Source organism: Athene noctua, chromosome 1 (genome assembly GCF_965140245.1).
Source record: "Athene noctua chromosome 1, bAthNoc1.hap1.1, whole genome shotgun sequence".
Lineage (NCBI taxonomy): Eukaryota > Metazoa > Chordata > Aves > Strigiformes > Strigidae > Athene > Athene noctua.
The window spans coordinates 94,539,252-94,555,455 of NC_134037.1; the positions used below are offsets into that span (position 1 = coordinate 94,539,252).

Here is a 16,204-nt window from a genome sequence, read left to right on the forward strand (position 1 = left end):
GCTTCTAGAGCGCATGCGCGGCCTCTCCTCGTGCTCCGGGCTCGATTAGCCGGGCTGCCGGGCGCTGCGCTGCCCTCCGCCGCCCTCCCGTATCGCGAGACCGCCGGCGCCGCCGCGATTGCTCCCGCCTGTGGCGGCGGGTGGAGGGGGGCATGGCGGCGCGCGGGACCTCCCGCCTGGCGTGGTGCCTCCGCCGGGTCGGGGCCAGCGGCGACTGGCTCCTGCTGGAGGCCGGCACTCAGGTGAGCCGCGCCGCGCCAGGCCGAGCTCGCTCCGGGCCCTTGGAGCGGGCGGCTGAGGCACGGCCATCGGTGCCGCCTAGGGTGGGGGGCCGTTACCGGTGCTGCTGGGGCTGAGCCCTGTCGCGGCCTGCGCCTCCCCGGGCCGCCCGCGGCGCGCTTCGTTTACGGAGCCTCCTCGTTCCTTAACGCGCTTCCCAGGATGAAAAAGCCCCGCCTCGGCCCGGTTAACGGGCACCGGTTGTTAAATGGTTGTTGGGCGGAGCCGGCCGTTCACCCCAGTGCACGCCTGGGCCCCCCGGAGCGCCGCGGTGCGGCCCTGCCCGGCGCTCCCGGTGGAGGCGGCGTGAGGGAGCAGCGGCGGGGACGGGCGCGTTTCGGCACCGGTAACGTGCGAGGGAGCGGAGATCACGCGTTGGAGTGTGATTTGCTAAATTTCGGTTGTTAGTTTCTTTTAACACGATCTCGTATTTAGGCAGGAGTTGTTTGTGTGATGCAGTAACGTAAGGGGGGCGGGGGGGAATCCTCAGCCTAATTAACAGGGTGATACTTTGTTGAGGTTAATAGTATGTAATGTATTTGAGTTTTGTTGCTGAAGTTACTCACGTGTAAGCAAGGTTATGTTTTAAATGTTAGTTATGTTTTGGTATGATACAGGAATAACTCTTTTTCAGTAATCATGTTTTTTCAATTGAAAAGCCCAAATGGGCCCTAGTACTCTTTCCCTTAAACCCAGCAGGCAGGGATGTGTGTTGAAGTTGGGGTGCTGTAGGAGGATCGATGTTCCAGTGGTCAAAATCAAGTAGTGAGGTGTTGCGGGTTCATGCTGTACCTAATTCCTTTGTGCTTATGCACTGCAGAAAGTATGCTCTTGTCTTTCAGTGCTAGGTAACTCTTGAAGCAAACGTACAGTTTTGTTACTTTCCCATGTGAAGCCAGGAGGGGTGCGAGCATGCTCTGTGAAGGACTCGAGTTAATACATCTGCAAAACGTGCAGCCAGGGCTCTGTCACACAGATGATACCCTGTTGTGCAGAATATCTAATTCGAGACGTTATTGCTCTGGCTGTGACAGTCCTTGTCATAGGCAACAGGGTGACTGATGGCATCCGGGTACTGCAGGCCACAGTCTGGCCTGTTATCTCCAGTGAAAGCCGTTTGTGCTTTAAATGTCGGTGCCAAACTGCGCCGCTGAGGTGTGGGGTTGTGCTATGGTCTGCCAGTACTGCTGTGGGCAGCAGCAAACTCCAGTCCTCAAGTGGCAATGTCTCAGCCCCACGCCAGGCCCAGAACTTGATCGAGGGGAAGTTTGGAAGTTTTGTGACTGGCCCTACGTGGTCTTAACTGTATCTGATGTGCGTGACTGAGTGTTAATAACAGGAGTCTTTATCCATCTGAGCCTTTGTACTTCTTATATATGCAACCCAAGTTGACAGAACACTAATGTATGTGAAGCATTTAAGAGGTAGAGACCCACATGGTTAAATTTGCTTTCATAATCTTAGTCTGCTTCCTTGCATTTAGTTATGACATGGGAGTCCAAGTTCTTGCTTTAAACTTGGGTGAGACCTGCTCAGGTAACGTGTAGCATCTTGCCATCTCCTAGGATTTGGAAGGTGTGATGCAAATGAACTGGGATTACAGGGAGAAAGAATGACAGCCTTCATATAATGCATAAAAAACAGAGTGCGCTTTTATAATATTCGTCACCAGATTTAGCTGTGGGTTTCTGCTAAAAGGTGTTTGTTCTGCTTTTTCTGCTGTATTCCGTTGGATCCATGCAGTTATCCAGTTACACGATAAGTTGATGAAAACTTGTGCAGCGCACAGATGAATAAGAAGAGTGTGTATGATTATCAGATCTTGCAAAAGAGGCAGTGGAGGGCTGTGCTTTAGAGCTGTTCTTTAAATGTCAGCGTGCAATTAGATCAGATTTAATAAGATACCGTGAAACGGTATGATTAAATTATGTCCCTTCTTCCAGAAGATGCTATTAGAGTCTAATCAGATTATTTAGATCACTTTCACTACTGGTTATGAACTGCGCATAGCTTAGTTTCTGAGCCATAAGATTGATGGTGTGATTTACAAAAGTATTGTATATTTAGGGCGCAGTTACGTGTGCATTTTTTTGATGGCAGTTTTCTGGCTATTTTTTCCTGTGTCTTTCCTGTTCACAGACAGTTGAACAGATGCAGCTAGCAAAAGAAGGTAAGAAATAATCTCGAGACCCATAAACAATTGTACTGGTTTGAAGAAATGGTGTTTAGTTAGGTAATCACTAAGGTGGGACAGGGATGGATTGAGAGTGGCTTTGAGCAGCTTTGCTGCTGAGGAAGATTTCCATGAAACCAAGGCAGTAACCTGTCTTAGAACAATCAAATTTTCCTTGCTGTGGGAGAAGGGCTTCAAACATGCAGGTTTCTGTCTTCTATATACTCTTGAACTTAAATGCAAAAAAAAAAAAAAAAAAATCCTATTACCCTAGACTTTTAAGTAGCTATAAAATGCTAATCTAGATAGATTTCTGCTATACTACTTAAACTGAAGTGACATAAACTGAATTTACCATGTTGTTCCTGATTACAGTTACTAAACTCTTTATTTTCAGGTAACTATAGGCCGAGGATTAGATCTCACATACCAGCTGGTGTCAAAAACCTGTCCCTTGATGATCTCTCGTAAGCACTGTGTTTTCCAGCAAAATGCAGAAGGGCAGTGGACTGTCAAGGATAACAAGGTACAGAGGCTGATTAAAGACCTTGTACTCAAATTCACTGAACAGAGTGACCTGTTTGGGCTCAAACAATGTATGAGCTGTGATATGATATGGTATAAGTATGACTGAAGGCCCGTGGGAATGTGTCTTGCCTGTTGTGCACTTTGAGCAGGAAGCTTTGGTCTGCTGCAATTGGGATGCAAACTGTGTTGCTTTCTGTATAGATTTGGTTTAGTATTTTTCAGGCAATTGTAGTCTTGCCAAGGGTACTTTGTGGTCTATGAACCTGTTTTGTCTTGCTTTCTCAAAAAAGTCCTATGAATTTTGGCAGTATTCAAAAGGATAATGTTCTTGTACTGCTAGTGAGAGGATAAACTGATACTCCCTATTCTAATGACACAGTTGCTTTAATTGTCATCAACTACAAGAAGAATCTATTGTTAGAAAAATCATGCTTCATGTTTTGTTCAGATGAGTTTCTTCTGAAAGTCCTCCTCAGCTCATTAGAATAGTGTTGACATCAGAGTCCTCAGCTAAGTATCACTTTGACTTTGGTAATCCGTTTTTTGTATTATGATCTCCACTTTCTCATTCAGGCTGAAAACTGTAAAATCAGTAACTTGCTTTAAAGCAGCACTGGTAGAACAAAAGTGTTTAGATGTTTGGGTCAGCAGCAGATTAGTCAGAGAGTGGCTACCATTAAAATTACACTGCTCTTAAACAAAACTCTGTTGAAGTACTTGCATAAACTTAAAAACTTACAGTTATTGCATGCTTTGAAACATCTGTGGTAGATTAACATTTCCTTTGTGTTATCACTGCTACTAGTTCTTTTGAATCTTTGAGATACGTCAGTTGTTTATGATTCTGCAGTTCATCTTGAGTATGGATTAGTTCCACTGTTTTTCAAAACTATTTCTCAAGCTAGTGCCTAATTTAAAAACTTGTGCTTTGAACGTTATCTCTAGAAGAACATTTTTCTTCTTGTTTATATTCTCCTTGTATTTATGGGGAAACTGTCATTTTTTTCTTTAAGCATTATAAGCTATGTGCCTTTTTCTTTTCTAGTTTCTTCTTGAATTTCAGGTGGCATTAATTATGAAGAATAATTACTGCACTATTCTATGTTCTTGACAATGATCTATTGCAGAGTCTTCTTTTTATCGATTAATTCATATTTCTGAAGCTTTTGGGCAGTTTTTTCCCCCTTGGAGTTTATTCTTTTCCTTCTGCACAGGCGCATATATTAATGTTGTTCTTAGTGCTTGTACACAAAATCTGTAAGGCAAGAATAGTGCACGGTAAATAATATTAATGCAATAACTGTAATAAATGTGACACTAAGTCAATAAATTGGATATTGCACAGTTTATTTAAAGAGGTGGCTTGTTCTGATTGAAACACTGAAGAGGTTGGATATGTTTACAGTTACCGTGAATAACTTGCAGAGGACTCTGTAACTGCATATTAAATGTTGCTGATTCTCTGTTCATTTGCAGAGTCTAAATGGAGTCTGGCTTAACAAACAGCGCCTGGATCCCTCAAAAACCTATCCTATCACTGAAGGAGACCACATCCAGTTGGGAGTGCCTTTGGAAAACAAAGAGACTGCTGAATATGAGTATGAAGTAATTAAAGAGGAATGGGAGAAAATCAAACCCTTTTTAGCCCAAAGGAATGACCTGGGGAAAGCTAAGAGTTCAAGAACTAAACGTAAATTCAGTTTGGAGGAATTGGAGACGTCTGGATCAGAAGGCCCTTCAAACTCAAGATCCAAAAAAGACAGAGTGTCCTGTGACAATGAACCTCTGGGTAAATCATGGGAAAGAGTAGAAGAGGCCAAACAGTTAACAGAGAAGATGGATGTCAAGCTGCTTTCTCCTGGACCAAGCGAGGGGGATAGTGATCCAGTGCGTAGTAGCCCTGGGCACTCTGAGAAAGCCGTGCATGTCCCCCATAAAGACCAGAAAGGCTCTGGTCTTGCAGAGTCATGGACTGGCTTGGAAATGTTGAGGAAAACTCTAGTAGATATAATGAAGTTAAAGGTCAAAGTGCAGGAGAAGCAGACAGCAGTTCTGAGTGTGAAGCAGAAGCGCAGGAAGTACGCTCAGAAGGAGATACTAGCAATGGAGCAGGAGCTCCAGGAGTTGCAGGACCAGCTGTGCATGGAACAAGAGCATCATCAGCTGCAGGTGCAAGAGCTGGAGAGGACATTCTCAAAACAGCAGCAGAAGCTAGAGGTATAATGGTGGTAATCTTTTTGGCCTGTATCTTTTCATTTTTATGGAATGCCTAATATAAAACATTGATCCAAAATAAGATCTTGAACCATACGGTAACACAAATAACGTTTGTGTGAATTACTGCTGTTAAAAGTGTCATCGGAGTATTTCGCTTCCATGCCTGTGTGCCAAAAGAATGTGTGGACACAGAAGGGATTGAGTTGCATGGGGAATTAAGAAAAAGGTGCAAAATAATATTTATTTATTTTTTTACAAACAGCTTCATTACAGCAAGATAGTAAAGTCTTTCAGTTAGTGAAAAAGCATGTTTTTAAAAAATATCAAAAGTCTTTGCCTGATCTCCTGTGGTTATAGAGAGGACAAGTCAAAAAGTACTCACCTGAAGTGCAAATTTCTCATGGTATATGGATGAATTAGTGCCCAGTTTGCATGGCAAATCAATCCATTCCCTTTCCAAGCAAGTGAATTATTGTATGTCTTAATCCCTGGAGGGAGGAAGGTTTTTTTCATACTTTGCAAAAAACCCTTTCTTGCAATCTGTGTCTTCAAGCAGTGTGTGTATGTTAAGTAGCTTTTTTAGATAACAAGCTGAAGTCTTTCTATTTGAGTTTGCTCAAAATCTGGTTTAAAGGAAGTAAGAATTCATATTGGAGTGTGTTTCATTATTTATCAGTTACTTCATTTAAAGTCTGCTGCTGAAGGTAAGTATGGAAAATCTGGAGTTGTGTGCTTTGGCATGATGGGAAGTTCAGCTCGTGCTGTAGGTACATCTGACCTCTTTGAATGTCCTCAAAGATAGAGTTGCAGCTTTTTCTCATGCTTAAGCTGTTGCTGACCTATCTGCTTCTATGAACATGCTGGTGTCTTTAGAGCTAGCATAATGTGGAGGTGTTCCAAGTATGTAAATGACATATCCATTTTAGCTCTTAACAGTAAATGATACATCTTAATTTCTGTTGTACATGTGTAACACTGGAGTGGGACATCCCAGGGTTTGCTGAAAAACAGTGTTGTTTATTTAAGCATATCCTTTAAAGAGAGTGTGCAGGGTAGTAATTTACAGTCCCTTGCTTTCTTCAAGTGTTTGAGGTTTTTTTTCTTCCCCCTTCTTTCTTTCCTCCCCAGGGAGTAAAGTGGCAACATGGGGAAGAAAATCTGAAGGAGCAGCTGGCCCAGGTCCTGCAAGAGGCAAGTAGTTATGAGTCTAGGTTTGGTCTAACTGTGTAACTCAGATATTTAAATCTTTCTTACTGCTGTGGCCTCTTGGTAAAAGACAAGGACTTTGCCTTAGGTGTGAATTGGGTGATCTTCATCTACAGACTAAATTTCTGTCAGAAAGTGGCAGACCTCACTTTGTGGGAGCTGCTATTTGCCAGCAAATATTGTGAGAATATGCACTCAGATTGGAAGCATTAAGTAGCTGCAATTACTTTTATTTTAATGTGGTCCTTTGTGAGGTCTGTCTGCTGGTTATCTGTTTTGGGGAAGTTGTTTTGGCAATTTTAACCAGATGAAAAAAATTTCCCTCTTGGTTAGGAATGTTTTTGAGAGATTGCCACACACTTAGGTTTCCTAGGCTTTTTTCAAAAGACCTTTCTTTTTAAAAAGTTAATCTGAAAACGGTAATTCAGGTAACCTTGCATACAGTGACAGGTTTTTGTGGTCCTTATGTGTCAAATACCCCTTGATACTCCAGTGTCTTGGATATACTTAAAATGGTGGCTGTAAAATTACTGAAATGGAAGAACAACCCGGGAGAGGGAATGAGAAGTACCATGACACTGGGAAGGTTATAAATAACTGGCACTACATTTCAATTTTAAGTTACAGCTAAACGGCCTTAACACCTCAACTCCATATATAGACATGTGTTGCTCTTTTAGGAGAAGATTAGGAGAAATGAGTATGCTGAACCTCATGATCATGGCCATGTATATTTAATAGCATAGCTTATAATGGCACTCATATAATTTCTGGGATGGTATTGTTACAGCATCATGCTTTGATGGAAGAACTGAGCCGTAGTAAAAAAGATTTTGAGGAGATAATTCGAGCAAAGAATAAAGAATTGGAAGAAACCAAGGTAAGCAATAACTGAATTCTCAATTTTATTCATAAGTGAAACATGATATGCTGCAGCAGAGGACATAGTTTATTTAACATTTGTCTTGACTGTACTTTGCCTCCAATAGTGAAAAACTCATGTATTTTGAGGTGGCAGCTGACTCCAGGATTGAGGCAGGATACACCTTGCTGTGTTCAGAAATTGGTGTTGAACAGTCATTGTTCAACATTTCTCAGTGATAAAGCAAGCCCAGAGCACCTGAATTGTGTGTTGTGTGGGAGAAGTGGGCCCATTTCACCCTTTCTTTAAAAAAAAAAAAAAAATGTTTGAAAAATGAAGTATTTCATTTTCAGTTAGTGCATTCAAGTAAAACTGCAGTGTTCCAGCAGTCCTACAAGGGAGTGTAGGACTGAAACAACATGGAATTTGAATAACAAAGGAGATAAACCACAGTTCTTCCTGCCCTTGACACAAGGTTATGTGTGGAAAATAAAGGAGATCCTTTCCTGTGTTTTTTTTACTCTTGGGAGTTATCCCATTATCCACCTCTGGCTGTTTGCTTTATGGGTTTTTTTGTTGTCTTTGCAGCTCTGTTGCTGCTTCAAGTACAGCTTCAATTGGAAGAATTTCTGTTATTTTTAGGAGATAGAGCAGGTGCCTAAGAGCCTAATTTAACTCTAAACAACAAAAAAAATTATTGGGCAGTTAAATGGAAGTAAATGTCTTAAATTCTTACCTCAAATATTTAAAAAAGGAAGTGTATTTTTTCTGTTGGGTGCTTTTCTCTTTACATCAGACTTTCTGTTGACTTAAGCCAAATTCATGCCAGGAAGAGGTTGAAAGAGATTCTGAAAAGATTGATCCAGCTGGTAGTTTCTTTAGGCTGAAGGGAATTTTGGTAACAGCTGCTGTTCTTGCTTTTAAGTTTTCTGCAGTGGGTGGGAATATTCTCCATACTGGTGTAACTACAAAGAGGAGAGAGGTTATGGATCTAAGTATATAATACACAGGCTTGACATGTGGAGACTTGTAGCTGTGTGATTTCCTACTTGTACTACTTTCTCCTGTGCATGCACTTCCTGCCACTGTTACATTGTAAAACCTTGTTCTTCGTGATGCATGACCATATGTGCTTTTCCACTAGGAGGAGAAGGAAAAAGTGAGAGCCCAAAAAGAAGAGGTGTTAAATCAGATGAACGATGTGTTGGAGAATGAGTTGCAGTGCACAATCTGTTCTGAGCACTTTATTGAGGTATGTTTAAACTGTTATGGATTTGGCAGTAAAGACATGAGAAGCTTTCCCTAGTTCTATTAAAGCAATAATCAAGCTTATTTCTTTACTTTTCTAGTTTAGCAGTCCCAGCAGACCCACAGTGAGTTGTCGGTACCGGTTGGTCCAGAAATCCATTCTGTCTGCCCTAACTCTTCCCCTGGGCAGCAAGTTCAGCTTTAATGTCTCTACCTGAATAGAGATGAGTGCTTAAATCTTAAGATGCATGTAGGCTTGCAGCAGTTTAGGCTGTTTTTGAACAGGTGCTCTGAGCTGCTGCTGAGAGCCTACTTGGAGAAGAATCATTTTGTAGTAGACCTTGCTTTAAGTTGACTAAGGTTGGACTGCTTCAGGTTTAGATATAGGAAGAGGTTAGTAAAGAAAGGGTGGTGCAGTGTTCAGTCAAGTCCTGAAGCATTTATATTGTTCAGATAAACTCTTTCTTTGAGAAATTGGTCTGCTTTCATTTGATTCTAGGAGTGATAGGCTATGCCTGAAATGTAGACTGTTACTTCTGTTTGTGTTTTGCTCGAACTTGAGTTTCATTACATTCATTTCTACTACAGAAGACCTGATGTGTTAGCCTTGTTATAATGACTTAACAGCTAGCTGAAATTTTAATTTCTGGTTTCTCAGTAAGTTAAGATGCTATTCTGCAGTATCTGAGTTTTTCCATAATTCATCCTTTCCAAATTGAGGAAACTTATAATAGAATTAACTATTTCTATCTGTGTTTTGGACTTGCTGTGATCTACGATGAACCCATTAACCAATTTGTAAAACTTGTCTGCGCTCTGGCATGGGAGAGTTTTTGTGTGTAACCTCTACAAAGGCTAAAGAAAAAGGGGCTTTCGGCTTCTCCCCCTTTCCCTTAGAGGAAGTGTTCATCTAATGTTTTCATGACCTCAGTATTCTTTTCTTGCCAATACTTGTGTGAGCATGCTCTGATAAGTATCCTTCCGTCGAGTTCCACAGGCAGTCACTCTGAACTGTGCACACAGTTTCTGCTCCTACTGTATCAATGAGTGGACAAAACGTAAAGTGGAGTGCCCTATCTGCAGGCAGGAGATCAAATCAAAGACACGCTCTCTGGTCCTGGATAACTGCATTGACAGGATGGTAGAAAAACTGGATGTGGAAATGAAAGAGCGTCGCCTGACCCTTATCAGAGAGCGGAAAGGTGAGAGGTGGGTGGATGTGGCACGATGACTACAATCTTTCATACCATCTATCTCTCATAACTTTCTTTGGCACCTATATACTGAGGAAATGCTCGGGGAATGCAGCAGAAACACTAGAAAATTAATGTTAAGATATGTTTTGTAACTAGGTTTACTGCACAGTAAAATAAAATTAATAAAAAGTTTGGAAAAAGACTTTGGTATGAATTCCACAGTGGAATTGAGTGGGACAACTTAACCATGCTAAAGGTTATGCTGTTTCAAAGTGATCACTAAATAAAAGTAAAACCATATGGAATGGGCCTTGAAAAATTTACCAGACATCTTTTGATTAAACTATTGACAATATCATTGCAAAACGCATTGCAGTGCCTGATGATGAACTCTGAATTATTTTCTGTGTGCTAGATTTGTGCAGAAAAACTCTGAAGGGAATGTTGGTGTGTCATCTTAAGTGAATGGCTGAAATTGCAGTTGCTCTGCCATGTTAACTTTTCTGGAATTAAAGCCACTGTGGCTTAAATGCATAACCTCTTGCCTACCTGTATCTGAAATATGTAAATCCATCACTGTCATGCACAGTAAAACTCCAGTATGGAGTATTTCTGTTCTGCTTCCCTCTTCCAAATTTGTTTCTAGAGCACTCAACACTAGTATCTAGGTGCTGAAATCTAGAAGTCTCTGCTACCCCTTAACAAATTTCTGTTGCTGTGTTCCCGTAAGTGTTTTTGTTTTCCCCTCGTAGAACTGAATGCATGATGTTTCATTTTGCAGTGTGTCAAGCCTTTTACGTAAATAAAGGTGCGTTTGAAACGTTTCAGATTCTTCATGGTGACATAGAGTGATACCACAAAGCCATGTTAGTTCAAACCTGAAATTATAACCTATTTAACCAACTCAGTCTGATTCCCTCAGGAAATGCTACACTGCTCAGAGGCTGCCCAGCTCGGCTTCATGAATTGTTTTAACCTCTGCAGAACTGACACTGCTCTTGTGTAATACGTACATTGCAGAGTAGGCCATATTACTGTTGAAGTGTCTCAGCAGGTAGCAAATGGTGATTAGATGAAGTGGTGCCTTCATTGGAGCCCACTTCATTTCTGTATGGTAAACCAGTGGTCTTAATGCTTTTTTCCACAGAAAGGAAATAAGCTCATTGCCTAGGTTCAAGTGTGATAGATGTTCTAATTATATAAATGACTATTAGTAGGAAATCATTTTACTTCACCATGACACAATTCAGAAGGAAGAATGAATTGTGTCTGTGCAGTCTTTTTATTCAGTGATGGAAACATTTTGATTGAGGTGAAGATAACCATGAATTCCTAAGAAGAAACTAGCTCAAAGAGGAATAATGATGCAAGTGGCACATTGTCAGAGCTCAGTCAGAGCTTCCCAAGAAGCCTTTCCGAGAGCCTTAGTAGCTCTTAGGGCACTGACAGGACTGCTTGCACTCTTAAATGTATGGAGGTTTTGATGGGACCGTAAGTGTCCTGAACAACCATTACTTGTTTGAAATCCCCTTACCACATTTTGTTCCTTCCCTCTTTCCTACCTGGCAGGGCACTGTAATAGTTAGCTGCTTCCCTTGCCAGTTGTGTGCCAGTGAAGGGATGGAGAATGTCTCCTTCTCATCTGTGCTATCTTAACAGAAAAAGGTCTGTGCCATGCAGCTTGAAAGACCTGCAAACTGGTGGTGAGAGGCTTCAAGTTTCAAAGAGAATTTAGTAATTTAGCATTTGTGGGTACAGTGGTCACTGCTAACTTTTGTATCTGTGTGTTTTGAATGCAGAGAAACAGAAAGTGTTGGTGAAACCAGCCACGGACAATGACAGCAGTATCATTTCTTCCATCTACTCCATCTTGTTGATGAGCAGTTGTGACAGTGAGGACTCTTGAGTACTCTTACTATAATGAAAGCTACTACATTATCTAAACACTATTACTGCAGACTCATTTGCCTGTGTGCTGCCCAGAACCAACCTAATGGTGTTTGGTTGACTACTGCTGGATGAGTGAACTGGACATCTGGAAAGAGAGGCTCTGAAGAGGCTGGAGCTGACAACTAGCAGTGTTTGGAAGAAGGACCTTATTTTTTAAATGAATGTACAGAAGCTTGATCTCTAAAATGAGACTGGGATTGTGAGAGAACAAACTGCTGTTATGCTAGAAGGTTGACATACAAAACCTAGGCTTCTATGATCGCTTGTGACCTGCTTGGTGTAATGTAATAGTTTGTATGCATCGCTGCCCTTTCCTTAGTGAATGACATGTTTAAATGTGTACATCAGCTTCACTTATTTCAGGAAGCAGAGGGAGTGGCCCAAGCTATTTGAGAACTTGGCCGTCCCCACCAGCAGGCAGGAGTGGTATATCTTGAAAAAGTGCCAACATGGGTTTTCCTCTTGAATTTCATATGGCAGCTAGAGTCATCCCAGGCCTCTGGCAGTAAGGATAACAAAGGGTGGGTTATGGATCTTGTCAGTCTTAAGTGCTTAAATGCATTGTAAGCTGAGCTGCTGGCCATTAGTTTGCTCTGTTGTTGTTACTCATTTTCTGTTAAGATAGGGATGGAAAAGATGAAATCTGCCAGAATTCCTTAGCTAGTGCTCTTTTCCTACAGTATCTTTGGTTTGTTCCCTCTTCACGCTTTTGCATAAAGGGTTTTAGAATTGGGAAGTGATGCATCCAGAAGTTGTGAGCAATGACTTCAGAAACGCATATAGTTCTTGTCAGCAGCAGAGAGGAACCTGCCTCTTCAGAAGTGCTACTATCTGAAATGTTCTGTTGTCAGGGTAGGAAAGCCACGTCTGTAGGTAACCACAAGGCACATTTAGTTTTATTGTTTACAAAACATTGCTGTTGAGCCATGGGTTGTACTACCCTCACAGCAGATCCCTCACCCTTAAGAGATTGAGCAAGTCTTGCCTTATCTTCTCATGATTTTGTCTATGAGGTTCCATTTTCAGTGGGATATGCTTTTGACTTGGGTGTTACATGGGAAGGACTGTTTTACATTGTGAGAAGATGGGGGAAGCCCTTCTCTGTAGTATTTCTTTGGCTATTTGTATGTACTTTCTTGTGTCTATTTTGTTTAAGAAGGAAAATATAAATCCATTTCTGCATTAATCTCCTTGGTGCAACCTCTGAGATGTCTCTTCTAGTTGTCTTAGATTTTTTTGAGAAAACATAGACTATCTCATTTTAATGACTCTGCTTCATGTTTTGATTGCTATAAGCAGTGTGACTGTTTTAAAATTATTTGAAAGACTGGTGTATTCAGGCGATGTTCAAAAACAATCTAACTCTTCAAGCCTGTGGGTACTCCACTGGTAATCTAGTAGATACAATCATACCTCTTAACTTCTTCCACTAAAGAAAGTTTCTATTAAGAAGGTGCATAAATGATGATGCTGTCCTAAGGAAGTAGTGCATTCTGACAGATTTGTTTGGTAGTACTGAGAGGGGAGGTAGGGCTGGTCAGTGGGCCAGGCAACTTTCTTAAAATCTTAGTGTAATGGGTTTTTTTTTTGTGAAGGAGTCATTACATCTTGAGTTTCCCTCTTTTAATGTTAATTCTCTGTATGTGGTCTGGAAAGTTTCTTTTGTGAATATGTGCTCTCTAGGGTGTCTAAGAGGGTTCCTGAAAACACGTGTGAAATAGGCTGATGTTGGAACAGGCATTCCCAATGCAGAGAAGAAGGAGGAAAATACTCTGGTTACCTAGGGCTGCAAATTTTTCTACTGTGTATCTCTTCCATGTTGCTGCTCTTCTTTTTGCTCATTTCATTTTGCTAAATATATTTATTTTGTTATGTTGGTGTTTATGCATACTGCAGAGAAGGATAACTCTTCTGCTAGTAACTGAGTAGTACTTTGGTGCAATTTGTGAGTGTGTCCTGTTTTCACTAGAATATGAAGAACACAAGTGCATACCAAACCACTTCCACTGTTACTGGTATGTGCATAGTGTGTAAAGCTCCACAGAGAGAGGTTAAGTAATAATCCTGTTCACTTGCAGAAGCATTTCATGACAAAACCAGACCTCTCTTTACAGTTCACTAAGTTCCTCAGTAAAGCTACTATTGGATACAGAGCTGATGACTAGGCATACAAAAGTGTCAGGCAAACTGTTGAGCTTCTGGAAAAGATGTCCTTGTTTCTAATACTCTCCTTTGGTCTAAGGTCTGGATCCTTTCTTCTGCTTGATTGTACATCTAAATGTCCCCTTGGAGATGTCAAGCCCTGAACGGTGTGTTACCTGTCGGGGGATGGCATCGAGCACTTCCTGTCTGGCAACCAGGGTTTAGGTTACAACTCTGGGCTAGTAACGGTTGGTGCACAGCTGGCTTGATGCAGGTTTGACTTGCTGCTTTCTATTGGAAGGTAGCTGTCACGTAGTGTGATAAGCAGACACTTTCAGAGCAATATATTGTTTATCAACAGAGCAGGAGTAGCTGAGGAGTGCTCATGGATTGTGGAAAGGGGCCCTCACAGAGGGACCATGTGCTGTTTCATCATGGGTTCCAAGATCTGACAATCACTTTTCTCTTGCACGTGTAATCTACCACGTTAGTGCTTGGTGAGCCTTAGCAACAATTGACCTTTAACTGTGCAGAACATGTAACCAGCAATTTAATAATTCAGCTGTGTCCCACCCCCATTTAAGTGTGTTTATTTTTTCCTAAAAGAGATGCTCTGACTAGTCCATGTTTTGCTTCTTGTTCAGTCCTCCTTCCCTCCTGCCAGTCCCTTTTGCTGTGACCAACTTTACATATTTAGACATATACCTTATAGCAACTAGATAATCATAAACTGCACTTCCCAAAGAGCATAGTCCTGTCCCTTGGTGCTACTGTATTTTTGGTTTTTAAGATTAAGCATTCATGCCTGTGTACTGAGCTGTAAACCCCCAAGTTTCAAGACTAGTGTGAAGTACAAGACAGCTCAATTAGTGCTTGAAATCCTCATGATAAATAATCTATAGACATGTATTAGGCTTTCATTGTGTGAAAAGCTTTACCTGCCCTGGCTTTGTTCGAGTAACGGAGCTATAGTTAGCTCAGGGTGACGTGCCTCGTGCTGAGCAGGCTATAGGCTTTGCAGCTTCCCTGCCTGTAGGAGTAACGACAGCTCCAGCCGCTGAGGCAGGGCAGCGGCCCGGAGCAGGGACGGGGCCTGCTGCTGGCAGTCGCCTCTAAGGGGGCGGGGGGGCTACTCTCCTTCAGAGGCACAAAAAAAGCTGTTTTTCTTAGAAATTGCCACTTTCAAGGCAGCGGGGGAATTAATTGTCCGTTAACACTTCATGTGCATTTTTATATGCAATATATTTACGAAAATGATATATAACCTTTCACACAGAATTTCGATACGCTCTCACCCCTGTGCACCCCTGCCTCATCTCCACAGGGAAGGCGTGAGGCCGCCGTCTACCTGCTACCCCAGAGCGCCGGGCGCTGCTCGCGGCCTGCGCCCCGCCCTGCCGGCAGGGCAGGGCAGGGTAGGGCGGGGCGGCCCAGGCCCGGCGGCAGAGGGGCGGCCCTGGCGGCAGAAGGGCGGCCCCGCCGCCGTTCCTCCGCGACCGGAGGGGGCCTTGCGGAGGGGGCACCGGGCCCTCTTTCGCGTTGAGGCTGCCCGCGGCGCGCCTGCGGGAAGGGGCCCCTCGGTGCAGGCGCGGATGGTGCGTCACTGCCGCGCGCCGGCGGGCTGGGGAGGACCCGCGGGAGGGGGCGGGGCGGGGGCGGCGGCGCCTCCGAGCGGGGAAACGAAAGCGCCGGTGGCGGGGCAGGAACGGGCCCTTGGCAGTCGGGGCCCGCTGGAGCCGGCCCGAGCGACCCGCCTGCCCCCGCTCCGCCACCGCCGCCTGTTTCTCCTTCCACCTCTCCCGTGAGTGCCGCCCGGTCCGGCAGAGCGCTGTCCGCGGGTCCCAGTCCCGGCGCGCGTGTGTGGTGAGGCGCGGCCGCCGGCAGCTCCCGCCGCCCGCTTGCGTGGCCTCTGGGACCGGGAGGCTGCGGGGCCCCTGGGCGGGCGGACCCTAGGGGCGGCCGGTGCGACGGAAGCGAGGGGCCGGTGGCAGCGGAGCGGCCCTCAGGCTGCCGTGTCAGACCAGCGCAAGCTGCTTCACCCGTAAAGCGCCGTCGGGGCGCTGCGGGGCGCGGGTCGTGGAACCCCTTGGTGGCTGTGCTCCGAAGGGGCTTCCCCTCACAGCCTCCGCCTCCCCTGTCTGCTGAGGAACCGGGTGCCGCTGGACTTGTGGTTCATTCTGCGGAGCTTGAGATCCAGCAGGAAAACAGGTGCTGAGGGACCCGTGGGAGGAGGGAGATCCTGAGAGGATGCTAGCAGTGGTGAACGGGGTGTGTTAACCTAATAGGAAAATATCTCAGAAGAAATAGAAAATTGTCCTCAGTTTGTTAGAGGTAAGCGACGAAAAAAATCAGCCCCTAAACTGTCACGAGCAGATAAATGTGAGTTGGCTGTGAATGATCTTC

At 43.7% G+C, this 16,204-nt stretch overlaps 2 protein-coding genes across 4 annotated transcripts in view; both read left to right on the forward strand.

The window, feature by feature from the left end:
- Window positions 1-46: 46 nt before the first annotated feature.
- Window positions 47-14,484, forward strand: RNF8 (ring finger protein 8). 3 transcript variants are annotated; one of them, XM_074897014.1, is made up of 9 exons: window positions 124-242; window positions 2,419-2,449; window positions 2,850-2,978; window positions 4,457-5,197; window positions 6,326-6,388; window positions 7,194-7,283; window positions 8,410-8,517; window positions 9,511-9,715; window positions 11,509-14,482. In XM_074897014.1, exons 3-9 carry the CDS (start codon window positions 2,910-2,912, stop codon window positions 11,613-11,615), a joined length of 1,383 nt encoding a protein of 460 aa, XP_074753115.1. In that variant the 5' UTR covers window positions 124-242; window positions 2,419-2,449; window positions 2,850-2,909; the 3' UTR covers window positions 11,616-14,482. The 3 variants fall into 3 exon arrangements, with proteins under 3 accessions (XP_074753114.1, XP_074753113.1, XP_074753115.1); XM_074897013.1 differs by lacking the exon at window positions 2,419-2,449 and having other exon boundaries at window positions 47-242; window positions 9,511-9,722; window positions 11,509-14,484; XM_074897012.1 differs by lacking the exon at window positions 2,419-2,449 and having other exon boundaries at window positions 48-242.
- Window positions 14,485-15,443: 959 nt separating this feature from the next.
- The window catches only part of CMTR1 (cap methyltransferase 1), a 29,266-nt gene continuing 28,505 nt past the window's right edge, over window positions 15,444-16,204 (forward strand). Inside the window, exon 1 of the mRNA XM_074897016.1 lies at window positions 15,444-16,009. The gene's annotated coding sequence lies outside the window, so the exon portion shown is untranslated. The remainder of the gene's footprint in view (window positions 16,010-16,204) is intronic.